General features: G+C 40.2%; 1 protein-coding gene across 3 annotated transcripts in view; it reads right to left on the reverse strand.

Moving 5' to 3' along the window:
* The window catches only part of ARHGAP5 (Rho GTPase activating protein 5), a 74109-nt gene that overhangs the window by 51091 nt on the left and 8842 nt on the right, over window positions 1-14176 (reverse strand). For 2 of the 3 annotated variants that reach the window (XM_040970288.1, XM_040970286.1), the window contains exon 2: window positions 639-4524. In XM_040970288.1, the coding sequence (XP_040826222.1) occupies window positions 639-4355 (3717 nt within the window). In that variant the 5' untranslated portion in view covers window positions 4356-4524. Of the gene's footprint in view, window positions 1-638; window positions 4525-11341; window positions 11423-14176 lie in introns of those variants that run through there. The other variant, XM_040970287.1, reaches the window with a different exon arrangement.

Genomic DNA, 14176 nt, shown 5'->3' on the forward strand with positions numbered 1-14176 from the left:
GGTCCCCAGGATAGCAGTATTTTAAGGTGCTGTGGAACCTTTAATAGATGGCCACTAGCCAAAGCTACTTAAATCACTTGGGGGTACCAGACAGCTCCCCTGCGGACTGCATGGTAGCTCTTCTGAGAGGGCTGTTACAAACATTAACAAGCATGGTTTCTCCCTCCTCTCTACTTCCCCCAGGGACATTTACCTGCCAAAGCCTGCCCTATTTCCTTTGGACTTTGAACTTACAGAACTAGGAACCAAGTGAACCTCTTATTTTGCTAAGCAGTTTGTATCAAGCATTTCATTGTGGCGACAAACAGCTAACAGAAAAGGGAAAACAAATAGGCTTAAACAAAAGAGGAAAATGAAGGTTTCTATAAAAGTAAACATATTCACCCAGATTTTGTATACTGAATATGAAATCAAACATTACCTCAAATAAACCACAAAAAAAAATGCACTAAAACAAAGTAAAAATGCCCTACCCACAAAATCATTCAGAAGCCTGAGCTAATATTTACTGAAAGCAGTCACACGTTACCATTAAAATCTCAACTCTATTCTATAAAAAAAATACATGTATATTTATTTTAAAAGGCAAAACCAAGCACCTTCACAAAGATTACTGACCATACATATCTCAAACTTACTTTTTTGTCTTCTTTTACTTTGTGAATTTTCTTTTTCATCTTCTTATCATCCACCTCCTGGTCAGAAGTGATTGCAGGATTATCAATACCACCTTTCCAAGTTTCAACAGGAGAAAGAAGCGGATCTTCCTCACTTCCACGGTGCCTTCCTTTGCCCTTCTTTTTGGAAGTTGGAAAAGCCTCATCATCACTTGCATCTGAATGTGTTCTCCTATAGTATGATTTAGCTTTACTAAATAAAGTTTTAGATTTGTATTTGTATTTTGAAGGTCTCCGTTCACCATGACTTTTTGAGGTCCTATCAGAAAATCCATTTTCTTCATCTCCTTGGGTGTTACTTACAAATGAATTCCGAATCTTAGTAATTCGATTCTGACTATCATCTGGGACAACATAAATATCATCAGAATAGCCCTTCTTGAAAATAGTGTCAATGGGTTCCGCATAATTATCTGAAGAATCCATATCTTCCGGATGTGCCAAAGGCACCCGACAAGTCTGTTTCCTTGGATTTTTACCAATACCAGCTTCAATTGTTTTTAGAAGATTTGGATCTAGTTTTTTCACATTTGTCTTAGGTACAACTGGTTTAGGTTTAATAGGTGGAGGCACTTTATGGTTGCGTTCATGATCATGACAGTTTGGGGTGCTATGAATAGGATATTCATTTCCTTCCAAATCTAACCTGTATCTGGAACGGTCACTAGGTGTTGGAAGCAACTGTACATCATCTCCAATTGGGCTGTAGGGAGGTGGTGCTTCTGTGTCATCGTCTGAATCAGGGTAGTTGCTATATGGAAAACAGTCTCGGGGAGATGGCAGAAAAACATCCTCACTCTGATGGGTTGATTCCCTTGTATTATCGGACAAATAGGAATTTTCTATCATATTTTTTTTCTCTAGAACATCACTGAAAAACAGAGTAAAGACCTCAGTTTGCCGATGATATTGAGATAAGGAATACAGTGCTGTAAATTTAGCAGTGATCTCAGTTGCAATGTGTTCTCCTTCAGTCATTAGCTCCTTAATAGCTTCATTTTCAAAAAAATCTGCTTGGCTGTCAGTCACTGCCACCAGTTGCACAGGAATGGTGTCCTGCACTTCTGACAGAAATGCTCGAAGCATGCCCATTGATGCTTTCCTCTTGGCAGAGTACACTAATATATACCCATGAACCAGTTCATCTTTTCTGACTCCAATTGAAGAGTGGTATGATAATATCGTTATCTGTATTCGCCTCCTTTTCTCACCTATGATTTTATCAAGCATTAAGGAATTATTCTGTCCAGCTTGAGCAGCACTGCATGAATGAGAAGCAAGGAAGGGTGAGAGGATAAGATCCACACTGAATGGATCGCCACACATGGCACACATGACAATTCTCAAATCAGCTTCTGATACATCTTTATTGGTGGGAACTGGGCTTACCACATCTAAATTATGTTTAACTGATTCCAATACTCCTCTTAGAGCTTGCTTGATCTGGGCTTCATTAAATTTACGAGGATATGTGCCAGTAGGTACATCTACAAAAGGACACTGTAACTTGTTTGCCAGCTGTTGTCCCTGGTGCCTGAGAATTGGGAGATTTTTGCTAATGGAATCCCTCTGGTTGGCCAGAATTAACGTAAATGGAAGATTAGCCATATATTTATCTTTTCTGATCTGAGAAGCTTCGGTTCTTATTTTTCCAATAAATTCCCCAATAAAACTCAGTGACTCAATGGAATTAAATACACAAAAGCACCCATGTGGTTTAAAGGCGGCAGTCCATAACTGACTCAAAGAATAAGGCGATTTGGCATCAATTGGCCGAATATCAAGTTCATAAATTTTTCCATCTAAGGCATATTCATCATCAGTGGATTGCGTTCTTATCTCATTTGCTAGTTCTTGAGCAAGGCCATCCTTCCCTAAAATGAAAAGGTTAACTTTATCTATATTGGTACTATCGTGATACAGCCGTAAGCGACCATGGTCCAACTGCAGAAGACTACTGGCAAGTAACTGTTCCACTTTAATGTCCGTACAATTCTGGCCACTAAGGCATGTTTCTTTAGTGGGATGATAAACAAACCCTATATGCTTAAGCAGAAGGGATTCCCTATCAGGTGCAAGTTTCTGTAAAGCTTTATATCTAGGTTCTTCACTCAGGACAGTATGAATTTCACTCATCTTATCTGAACTAGGTGTTGCATTGAGATCTAAATCATAAAAAAGTTCTGAGTGTTCAAAAAGCATTTCCTGAAACTCTTCTTTGGCTTTTTCAACTATTTCTCGCTGATGCCTGCTATACACCTCTTTGCTATCAGCTTCGGTGATATATTTGAAGGCTTCATCCTCCATGACAAAGCACATAACTTCTTCCCATGGCTGCCCAGGTGAAATGAACTGAATTTTTTCTAAAGTCTTTTTGAATTTTTCCTTCATTTCTACTCTCCGTTTCTCTGATATTAGATGTTGTACATGGTTCTGATAGACTTTTTCAGCTTCTAAAGTGCTCAGGAGGTCAAATGGGATTCGTCTATCATTAATTTTGTCAATATGGTCAGTTTCATCCCACGGTGTTTTCTCTAGCACCACAAAACATAACTGGAAATCTGGTCTCTTTTCCATTATCTTCAAAGCTTCTGACCAATTCAAATGTTCAATTTCTTCTAGATTTGGCAAAAGAGTATTAAAAGCTCTTGGTAAAGTACTTATATATTCTTCTCTCCTTTTTCTTATATGTTCCTGTTTAAGTTGTTCTATATGCTTGGAGAATGTATTCCTGGCCTTTCTTGTTCCCTCCAAGTTGATGTATTCCTCATAATCAGGATGATTTTTTAATTTATTACTAACAGTTTTCCAAGTCGCATGATAATCTCTCACAGTTTGTACAAGTTTTTCAAACTTATCTGTTGCTGTAACAACAAGCTGTCTTTGTGTTTTGTAAGCATCCAGATAGGGAATAATTTTAGGTTTGCCACGAGTTTTATCCAACATTTGTACCAGTGCAGTGAAGCATGTGTCAACGTTGACATTAAATCGGGCTGATGTTTCCACTACAAGAAGGTTCTTTTTGTTTGAAGCAAATGCCTGAACTTCTCTAAGATAATGATCCACGCATTCATCACATTTAGTTGCTGCTATTATTATAGGTTTTTTTGACTTTGATAGCTGGACAAAAAGGTTATTCACAAATTTAAGTTGATCATCAAACTTCCTGTTACATCCTTGACTTACGTCAATGCACAACAAAAATCCATCTACGTTGAGCTTCCCTTCAGGCATCTGCTTCTGTTCAAAGTCTTGCTCCAAGCCTAGCTGATCAGTGCAAATGTACATTAGTTTTTCTGCTGACTGCAGTTTGGAGGCAGCTGCACGTTTTATATATGGTTGCAAATTCGTACTCCGATGAGGCAAGAAAGTCTGGTCATCAATGAACTCTGTTTGTTCAATGACATGAATTTTGCATTCTACTCCATCTTCACCACTTTGTGTTATGTCTCCCCAGTACAGAAAGTGATCATTGTTCACCACTCGTCCTCCAAAGTCAATGGTGCTGAGCACAGACGTATGCTCTGGATAATATTCATCTGCCTTTGAGCGTACAAATCTATTGCACAAACAAGACTTCCCAACTCCACAGTTTCCTTTGTCTTTTTCAGTCCCAGAGAGTCCAACTACACTGATAGTATAGGATGGGGGACGAGGCTCTTTGTTTTTTGCCATCATAACTCTTTTCTCATGTCTTTACATTCATAAAGGTAATCAGATATACTTCTCATTCTGAAAATAAATTCATTTCAAAATACAGATTCTCAAATTCCGTAATTACATTTGGTTCTTTGTATATCCCTCATTTCTGTGCAGAAAAGTCTTCAAGACTGTATCGATCATCTTCCTAGAAAGGAGGAAAAAAACAAATCTTATTCACAGACTATAAATATTATTCATAATAAAGATGCTCGTAACAAGGCATCAACCTATAACATTAGAAGTGTCTTAACAAGTTGCCACATAATTAATGGCAGTCATGAATGCAAGATGATTTAAAAATTTAAGGTAAGCCAAAGAAATACAAAATGTAATGTAACATTTTACAAGATTTAAAATAAACTCCTATTAGCTAAATGTGCATTGTGCTTCTAGTCATTCCTTCCTCTAAGTCTGAAGAATCAACCAGCCTGTTCCAGATCATCAATATTCCTGTGTTCTCCAACTAGAGATTATGCTGGAGATAATTAAAATGTACAAGCTGTCTTTGCAACTCTCTCATGTTTTTAAAAAATAAAAAACTTTTTTTCTACCTCATGGTGGCTCAAAATGCTCTCCCTAAACAGAATTTCTTATAAGTTTTTAGAACTTAAGAAAATGTTTTTAAATAGTATTAAATTTTGTCTCTAAATGTTTGAACACTTACATCAAGGAAATAGGAAGAAAAATAGCCAGTTAATAAAAATGAAAGCAATTAAGTACATCATTGCTTCTCAAACTGTTTATTAACACAAAAACCAAAACTTTTATATTTCGTATCTAGCAAGTTCAATTTGGAATAATTTGAAAAACACCTTTATTTACATATTTGGAAGGCAGAGTAACAGTCCGAATAAACTCAATTTTAAAAAAAATTCAAGTCTTATATAGGCATTATGTTCCAGTAGGTGAAGCTGTTGCTTGGGATGCCCACATGCTATTATCAGACATCAGCACTGAGTCCTAATTACTCCATAATTCGAATCCAGCTTCCTGCTAATGCACCTGGCGGGCACAGCACATAGACTGATTACTTAGGTTTCTGCTATGTGAAGACCAGGCGGGGTTTCTGGCTCCTGAACTCAGCCTGGCTATTGAGGGCATTTGTAAATGATCAAACTTAAAATATCTGTATGTCTCTCTCTCATTCTGCCTGTCAAACAAACCTTTCTTGTTAAAATCCAACCTTTAATTTTTTATTAGATTCCAAGAGACATAGAGTTATCAAACTTTTTAAATGCTCCTGGTATCTGGATTTCCTCTCACTAGAGACACAAAGAACTCAAAGATGATATTTTAATAGCATCAAGCTAAACATGTTAAAATATTCTTTAACCTGAAAAAAGCCTCTGAATCCCAATATATCAGAGGTATTAAGTAACTTTTAGAACCTGCACAATATCTGATTTCTGCTATTCAATTAAATCTCGAGAATTTTAATCTCGAGAATCTTATCCACTTGAGGCTGCAATCTCAAAGACTGAGCAATGATCATCAGTATATGTGAAAATAATCTCTGATCCAGGCAAAATAGACTAATATTTCTAAAATTGCTGATTTTAAAAAATAAAATGTTTAGATTTATTCTCATTTTGTAAATTGTTTTCGTTCTCCCTTGAAGATTTATTTTATTTTCATTAGAACATTAGATACACAGAGGAGGAGAGACAGAGAGGAAGATCTTCCGTTCGCTGCTTTACTCTCCAAGAGGCCGCAATGGCCGGAGCTGAGTCCAACTGAAGCCAGGAGCCAGGAGCTTTCTCGAATCTCCCACGCACAGAGCCCCAAGGCTTTGGGCTGTGCTTATCTGCTTTCCCAGGCCACAAGCAGAGAGGAGCTAGATGGGAAGCAGAACCACTGGGATTAGAACCAGCAGCCATATCAGATTCCAGTGCTTGTAAAGTGAGGACGTTAGCCACTAGGCTACTGTGTTGGGCCCAAATCATTTTTTTTAAATCCTGAAATATTTATTTCCTTATTTCAGTAGCCAAATTAAACAAAGATACAAACACACATAGCTCTTCCATCTGCCTGAAACTCTCTAAGACAGCTGCAATGAACAGGACTAGCCCAGGATGAAGCCAGGAGCTTTATCAAAGTCTCACACATGGGTGTGTGGAACCATAAGCACTTGGATCATCTTTCACTATTTCACCACACACATTCATTAGCAGGGAGCTAATTAGAAGTGGAACAGCCAGGACACTAACTGGTACCCAATAAGGGATGCTCATGATGTAGAGTGGTTTAACCCACTGTGCCATAACACTGTCCTTATGTCAATTTATTCTCATTCTCAACTAAATTTTAATGACTACCGACCTGATTATAATTAAAAAAAAAACGAAAAACTGGACCCCCGCATAGTAGCCCAGTGGTTCCAATCCTCGCCTTGCATGCGCTGAGATCCCATATGGGTGTTGGTCTGTGTTCTGGCAGCCCCACTTCCCATCCTGCTTGTCGTCTGGGAAAGCAACAGAGGATGACCCAAGACCTTAGGACCCTGCACCATGTGGGAGACCTGGAAGAAGCTCCTGGCTCTGGGCTTTGGATTGGCTCAGCTCCAGTATTTACGGTTACTTGGGGAGAACCAGGAAGATCTCTCCTTTGTCTCCCCTTCTCTCTGTAAATCTTTCTTTCCAATAATAATAAATAAAATCTTTAAAAAGCAATAATAAACTATATGTACTAAGTTTAGTTTTGTAACAAATTATCATACTAAAGATAGCACACAAGTTGGTAGAAATTATGAACTGAATTCAGAGTCCGAGCCCTATCATTTAATGAGAAAAAATATGTTGTATAACTATACAGATTCAAGAAATCAGTTTTTTACTTAAAATGTAGTGTCTATCAAGCAAAAGAGGATTAATAAATGGTAGTTCCATTTCTTAATTTGACTTCTGGAACCATAAAAAAGTATTTAAGATTTCTGAAAATGATGCAATCAAATTGTGGCTTTGTTAATGCTTATCTGGCAGCAGAACCACACAATAACAAATAAATGAAGTCAGACAGTCCAGTCCCATTCTATTAGCTTTTTAAAACTTTGCGATAGAAAACAAAACTCTGTAGATATACTTTAGATAGTCCATCAAAAGAAATTTCACTATCTTGGGAAAGTTTATAAACACAAACACTAAAACTACATGAAGAAATGTTGTTTAAAAAATTATTCTATCAATTAATAATTGAGTAGTGTAAGACTGTATTATCTGCTACTTTAAGAGACAAAGACTGGCTAAAATGAAAACAGCACAACATATCAAGGATCTGAACACCAAGCATTTTCAACCTAAAAACGTAATCATCACAACTTTATTAGTGTTTCTTATATATTGATACAAAGGAAGCATATTCAAACACATTGTAATTTTAAAATATTGATTATTTAGTAAGACTCAACACAGAAGTGGACATCTGACCCAGCAGTTAAGATGGCCATATTTCATGCTGGGGTTGTTGGGCTTTACTCAGATTTGGTCCTCAATCCCAGCTTCCCACCAATGCAGACCTCAAAGCACAACATGTGACACTTTATATGAAATTGGGCCTCTGGGCCTGGCAGCGTGGCCTAGCGGCTAAAGACCTCGCCTTGAACGCCCCGGGATCCCATACGGGCTTCAGTTCTAATCCCGGCAGCTCCACTTCCCATCCAGCTCCCTGCTTTGGGCCTGGGAAAGCAGTCGAGGACAGCCCAAAGCCTTGGGACTCTGTACCCAGGTGGGAGACCCGGAAGAGGTTTCTGGCTCCTGGCTTCGGATTGGCACAGCACCGGCCCCTGCACTCACTTAGGGACTGAATCATCAGATGGAGGATCTTCCTCTCTGTCTCTCCTCCTCTCTGTATATCTTTGTAATAAAATAAATATCTTTAAAAAAAAAAAAAAGAACGAAAGAAAGAAAGAAATTAGGCCTCTGTCACTCATAAATGAGACCTAGGCTGAGTTCCTAGCTCCTGGCTCTGGCTCCCATGCAGGCCCAATTATCATGCGCATTTGGACAGTAAATCAGTTGATGGGAACTCTGTTGATCTTCTCATCTTTTTTTAAAGGTTAAGACTCACTTAAGACTTTCCCACAGCACAAACCTCAAAATACCGATATACACTCTATATCTTAAAACTCAAAGAGTTGGTACTAGGGCCATGGTGTAGAATGCAAATACTCAGTTTGCAGCAATGGCATCCCATGGGGACACTGCTTGAAGTCCAAACTGCTCCACTTCTGATCCTGCTCGCCATGCCCTGGAAAGCATGGAGGATGCAGTAAGGATGGCCCAAGTGTTTGGGGCCTGGAAGAAGCTCCTGGCTTCCAGGCAGAAAACAACCCAGCTCTAGCCAGTGTAGCTTTTGGTGAGTGAACCAGCAGACGGAAAATCTCTAACTTTTTCAACTAAAAAAAGAAAAAAAAGAATGAAAAATATGAAAAAGTACACAGAGTAGAAATTTTTTTTTTAAATTTCAGAAGTTTCAGTATTAGATCTTAAAATTAAATGGATCTTGACACCAATGTGTGTCATAGTACGTTTAGTCTCCACATCTAGCACCAGGATCTAACATGGGTACCAGTTCAAATTCTGGTTGCTCCCACTTCTGGAATAGTTTCCCAAGAGCCTGGGGAGGCAGTGGAAAGTCCTTGGGATGCTGCACTCAAATGGGAAATCCAAAAAAAGCTTCAGGTTCCCGGCGATGAACAGACCATAATCTGGCTGTCACAGCCATCTGAGCATTGAATCAGTGCATAGAAGATCTCCAACTCTTATCCCGTCTTTTCGTCTTGCCTTTTGTATGTTAACTTGGCCTTTCAAATTTAAAAAAAAAATTTAATATAAACAAAAAAGTGTGAAAACATAAAAATTAAAATGATTGTATGACAATGCTGAAGTCATCACCTTATCACTAGTCAGAAAACTGGAAGGCTTTTATCTAGCAGAAACAGAATTCTTAAAATAGTTTAAATTTTAAACTACAGCTTCAAAACGTCCTAATTAACAGGAGTCATCTCAGGATTTAAATTAAATTAAAGTAAGGCAGTGGTTAGGTACTATTTGGGATGCTGGCATCCCATATCTGCATGCCTGGATTTGAACCCTGCTTCTATTCCTGGTGCCACTTTCCTGTAATGTGCACACTGGGAGGTAGATGATGGTGTTAGGTATTTGGCTCCCCACCATTCCCTGAAAACCCAATGGAGTTCCTTGCACCTGGCCATCTTACTGCTTTCCCAGTTGCATTACCTCGCAGCTAGTTTGGAAGTAGGATAACCACAATTCAAAGTGATGCTCACCATGTGTGAGCCATATGTGGGTATAGACCAGCTGTGGCTGGGCTGAAGCATCCAACAGCAAGGACCATTTTGGGTTGAAGACCAGTCAGGAAAAGCCACTGTTCCTGCTATGACAGGAGGTGAACTGAGTAGGTGAACTGGCTCATGGACCCACTGGTATGCGAGAAATCTGGCATGGGGAGAGGTTCTGATGGAGGAGCCTGGGCAACTCCTCTGGCAGGACACGAGCCTGGCAGGTAAGCGCAAGAAACATGACAGGAAACAGTCCAGAACAGGCCATGGAAAGCTACCCACTGGCATACATCTGGCATGGATCAGGGGAAGACCAGGTTGAATCTGTTCACATCATCCACTGGCAAATCCAGGCACCAAAGCAGTGTGGGTTGAGCCGGGTTCTGTCGCAAGAAAAACTAGTGCACAATACAGAATGCCAAGGTGAGGTTGCCTGTACCAGATGTGACCGCAGCATTCAACCAGCACATGTGAAAACCAGGAAGAGAGGGGGCGGATCTGGCAGGGGAATAAGGAGTGGCTCCTTTGCTGGACAGCTACTCCCACTGGAGAGCATGAGCTGGGATGGGGGCAGAACAGACTAAGCAGGGCTACAACACCTGTACGCCTCATGTGGACTAGATCCGGGAAAAGCCAGGCTGGGCTGATTATTCCTACTGGTGCAAACAAAATTAGAGTGGGTGAGGGTTATTTGGGTTTAGTCACAGCATCAGCTGGCAGAAGCTGGCACTGGGGGCCTAGTTCTGTCAAGTCAAACCACAGAACTACCTGGAGAGTGCATAATCCAGGAGTGGGAGAGGCCTGGGTGGGAAATAGTGGGCTCCTCCCTCTTGGGTTACCACTTCTATGGGAGGGCACGAAAACCAGGACAGGGGCTGGGGTGGATTGGGGTGTGGGACAGCCTGGACTACTGCTACACATACTGCTACACTACTGCTACACATACTGGCAAACCAGGGTAGGGGGCGGGCCTGGTGGGGCCCAACTAAGGCTGCAGCTCCCACTTGTTTATGCGAGGGCTGAATATGTGCGGGGCAGAACCAGGCTGGACTGTAACACCCATTGGTTCCAGTGGAAGGCGGGGCTGAAAACAGAACCAATCCAGCGATCTCAACCACCAGCTGATCAGGGCCATGGACTGAGCCGGGCCCTGTACCTGCTGGCACATACAAGAATCTGGTCCGAGAACACCTCAGACAAAGTTTCTTTGGAGATTTCCCCAATTGAAATGCTGGACTCAGAACCCTAACCAAGAAAAGAGAGAAGACAGAACAGGTCAACCAACCATCTCAGCTATATGTTGGCAGCGAAATACAGGGCAGAGACTCTATGATGGACTATGTCAATCGGTGGATTCTTCAAAGACCTCATAGTGCTTGGAGAGGCAAGATTGGCAGCGATTCATAACTGGTGAACTATCAAAACCACTTGAGCAAGAACCTCAGAGCATGCCCTACATCCGGGACCTGGGGAGGGTGGGAAATTGGGTGGGCCTTCTCTCTTAATAACCCCTTTTTAACATGAAGGTAACAATATGGAAATAATAGTCTTACCCACTTTCCTATAGCCCTTGAACATTTTTACCCCAATTAACTATGTAAAGATTGTCCAAAATACAATTTAAAAAAGTAAAACAAGCAAACAAACAAAACAAAGTGATGCTCACATGACATACTGGCATTGCTTGTAGCAGTTTAATCCTCTATGCTACACAATGCTGGTCTCAGCATTTTTTTCTGGGAGGAAAATAAACAAAACAAAAACAAAAAATGTTTGAGAAATACTACACTAGGAAAAAAAGGCTGTCATTCCATTAAAAGGATTTTACTATTTTGGGTGAGTATAGTATTATCATCTCACGACAGAAGGGTCTCAAAACTGGACTTCCCAGACTACAAAGACATTTCACTTCAAACACTGTAGCAATTTACATATAAAAGGTACTTCAAAAAGCTTGTAGAAACAATACAACTAAAATTAAGTTTATTCTGGCACAATAAAATTTGAAATCCACGCAGTCATGCCGTAAAACATTTTTCTAAAAAAAAAAAGAAAGAAAAAGAAAAAATCCCTGTCATATACCTTTCATATTCTTGGACATCAAAATTTCTACATCAAAATAAAGTTGCATTTTAATTCTATTTTCCACAAACTTTGTGAATTATTCACGTACATAAATTATCCCCAATGTTCTCTAAATCCAAATCAAATGTTCCTCTATGAACCAAATAAGGTATTTTGTATTCATTGCTGGGAACAAAGAATCTCTTCCAATTTTGACCCTCCCATTAATAAACTAATGATTAATTTCTTCTACTGTATATGTGCTGTTTAACTTGAAAAGTCCTTTCAAGCTAATGTTTAACAGTTGGGTTTAGAGTGGCTACTCTGGCTAATCCTACACCTGCAAGCGCCAGCACTGCAATGTGGACACCAGTGTGAGTCCTGGCTGCTCAACTTTCAATCCAGCTCCCTGCTTATGACCTGAGAAAGCGGCAAAAGATGGCCCAAAACCTTGGGACCCTGTGCCCCTGTGGGAGACCTGTAACAAGCTCCTGGCTCCTGGTTTCAGATCAGCTCATCTCTCGCTGTTGAGGCCATTTGGGGAGGAAACCAGCAAAGTAAGGATCTTTCCGTTTCTCCTCCTCTCTGTATAGATTCTGGCTTTCCAATTAAAATAAATAAAATTAAATTAAAAAACATGTTTAACAGTATCACTTGATTTTTATCAACATCATACTTTTTCAAATTTTGATGCAACTTCTACTTTCATGTGACAATAACCTGTTCTCATAAAAACTAGTATTATGCTGGTTTTTACGGATAAAACCAAAACTACCAAAGTTGTAAGGTTAGTATGAAAGCCTCTCCGTGTTCCATTTTGTTAAGATTTATTTTTAAAAAAGGTTTTAAGATTTATGTATTTGAAAGAGTTACAGAAAGAAATAGATCCTTTATTCACTGGTTCACTTCCCAGATGGCAGCAACAGCCAGGTTTGGGCCAGAGTTAACAGCAGCCAAGGAGTTCCATCCAGGTCTCACAAGTGGGTAGCAGGTGCCAGCAGATGGCACCTGAACCAGCAGATGGTCCAGGTACCTGGGTCCCACACCAATGTGTGAGAGCTGAAAGAAGTCTCTGCCCTTCATATAAGGAAAAAATAAATCTTAGAAAAAAAAAAAAAAAGGAGTGGGAGGCCAGCATGATGGCATAGTAGGCTAATCTTCCACCTGTTAGCACAGGCATCCCAAACAGGCACCAGTTCGTGCTCTGGTTGCTCTATTTCCAATCCAGCTCTGTGCTTATGGCCTATTTATGGCCTGTGAGGGCAGAGGAGGATGGCTCAAGTCGTTGGGAACCTGTACTCATGTGGGAGACCTGGAATAAACTCCTGGCTCCCAGCTTTGGATCAGCTCAGCTCTGGCTGTTATGGCCTATGAGGAGCAAACCTGAGGATGAAAGACCACGTTTCTCTCTTTCTCTGCCTATAAAATTTACCTTTCAAATAAAAATAAAGAAATCTTAAAAACACCACCACCTCTGTGCCTTTAGCCAAACTATGGTAATTATTACTAAAATTATTATACTGTCCGGAAACTGCTATTGGGACTATCTTCAAAAGAAACTATTTAGCAGTTTTGGACATCTTTCATTACTCTAACTCTGATCCCATCCACCATCATGTCAGGTCCAAGATTATTTTAAAGTTTTTAAGCTAATTCCTGCTTCATTCATGGTCACTTTCCAGGCTATGCATATCACAGCACCCTGATCATTACTTTAAACACTTAAGTCATAGCCTCCTATTCTTATAACAAATTAGTATGCAACTTTTTTTTTTTATTATTTCCTATTAGCTCTATCCTTTTTCCCAGCCCACTCCAGATTTTAAAATAAAATTAAAGGCACAAATTTTTTTTTTTATTCTACCAGTATACCCAAAATGCCTAAGCAGTGCTTCTCACAGAATCACATAATAGCTACTCAATTAAAAACAAACACTAGTGCTCGCTTTGGCAGCACATAAACTAAAAACAAATATTAAAATTAAAAGTTTCATAAAAAATGAAACTGCTGCTGCATCCGCTGGCGTGTGCAAGAGCCAGGATGGGTGTGGGCCAACAGAACTAAGCCACAGCACCAGCTGGCAAGTGTGGGGACTGGGTGCAAGTCATGTCAGGCTGGACTGCAATATCCAGTGGCAGGCACAAGACCAGAAGCTTGGAACAAGCCAGGCAGGAGAACTGTGGTCATTCCCCTGCTAGGTAAGCTGTTACCTCTTACTGGTGAGCAGAAATATCAGGTTTGGAGGTGGACCAGGATGGACAAGGTGGAGGCACCTGTTGGCACACAAGGGTCAAACTGAGCTAAACTGTGGCACCTGCAGGTGTTCACATGCACTGGATGGTATGTGGACTGGGCCAGGCTAGGCTGCAGCAGAGGCTGGCATGCACAAAAACCAAGGCTGGGCGTGGGCCTGGTGGGAGTTAATGCACTAAGGTG

Source organism: Ochotona curzoniae, unplaced genomic scaffold (genome assembly GCF_017591425.1).
Source record: "Ochotona curzoniae isolate NIBS_2020 unplaced genomic scaffold, NIBS_Ocur_1.0 scaffold_4701, whole genome shotgun sequence".
In the NCBI taxonomy this organism is placed as follows: domain Eukaryota; kingdom Metazoa; phylum Chordata; class Mammalia; order Lagomorpha; family Ochotonidae; genus Ochotona; species Ochotona curzoniae.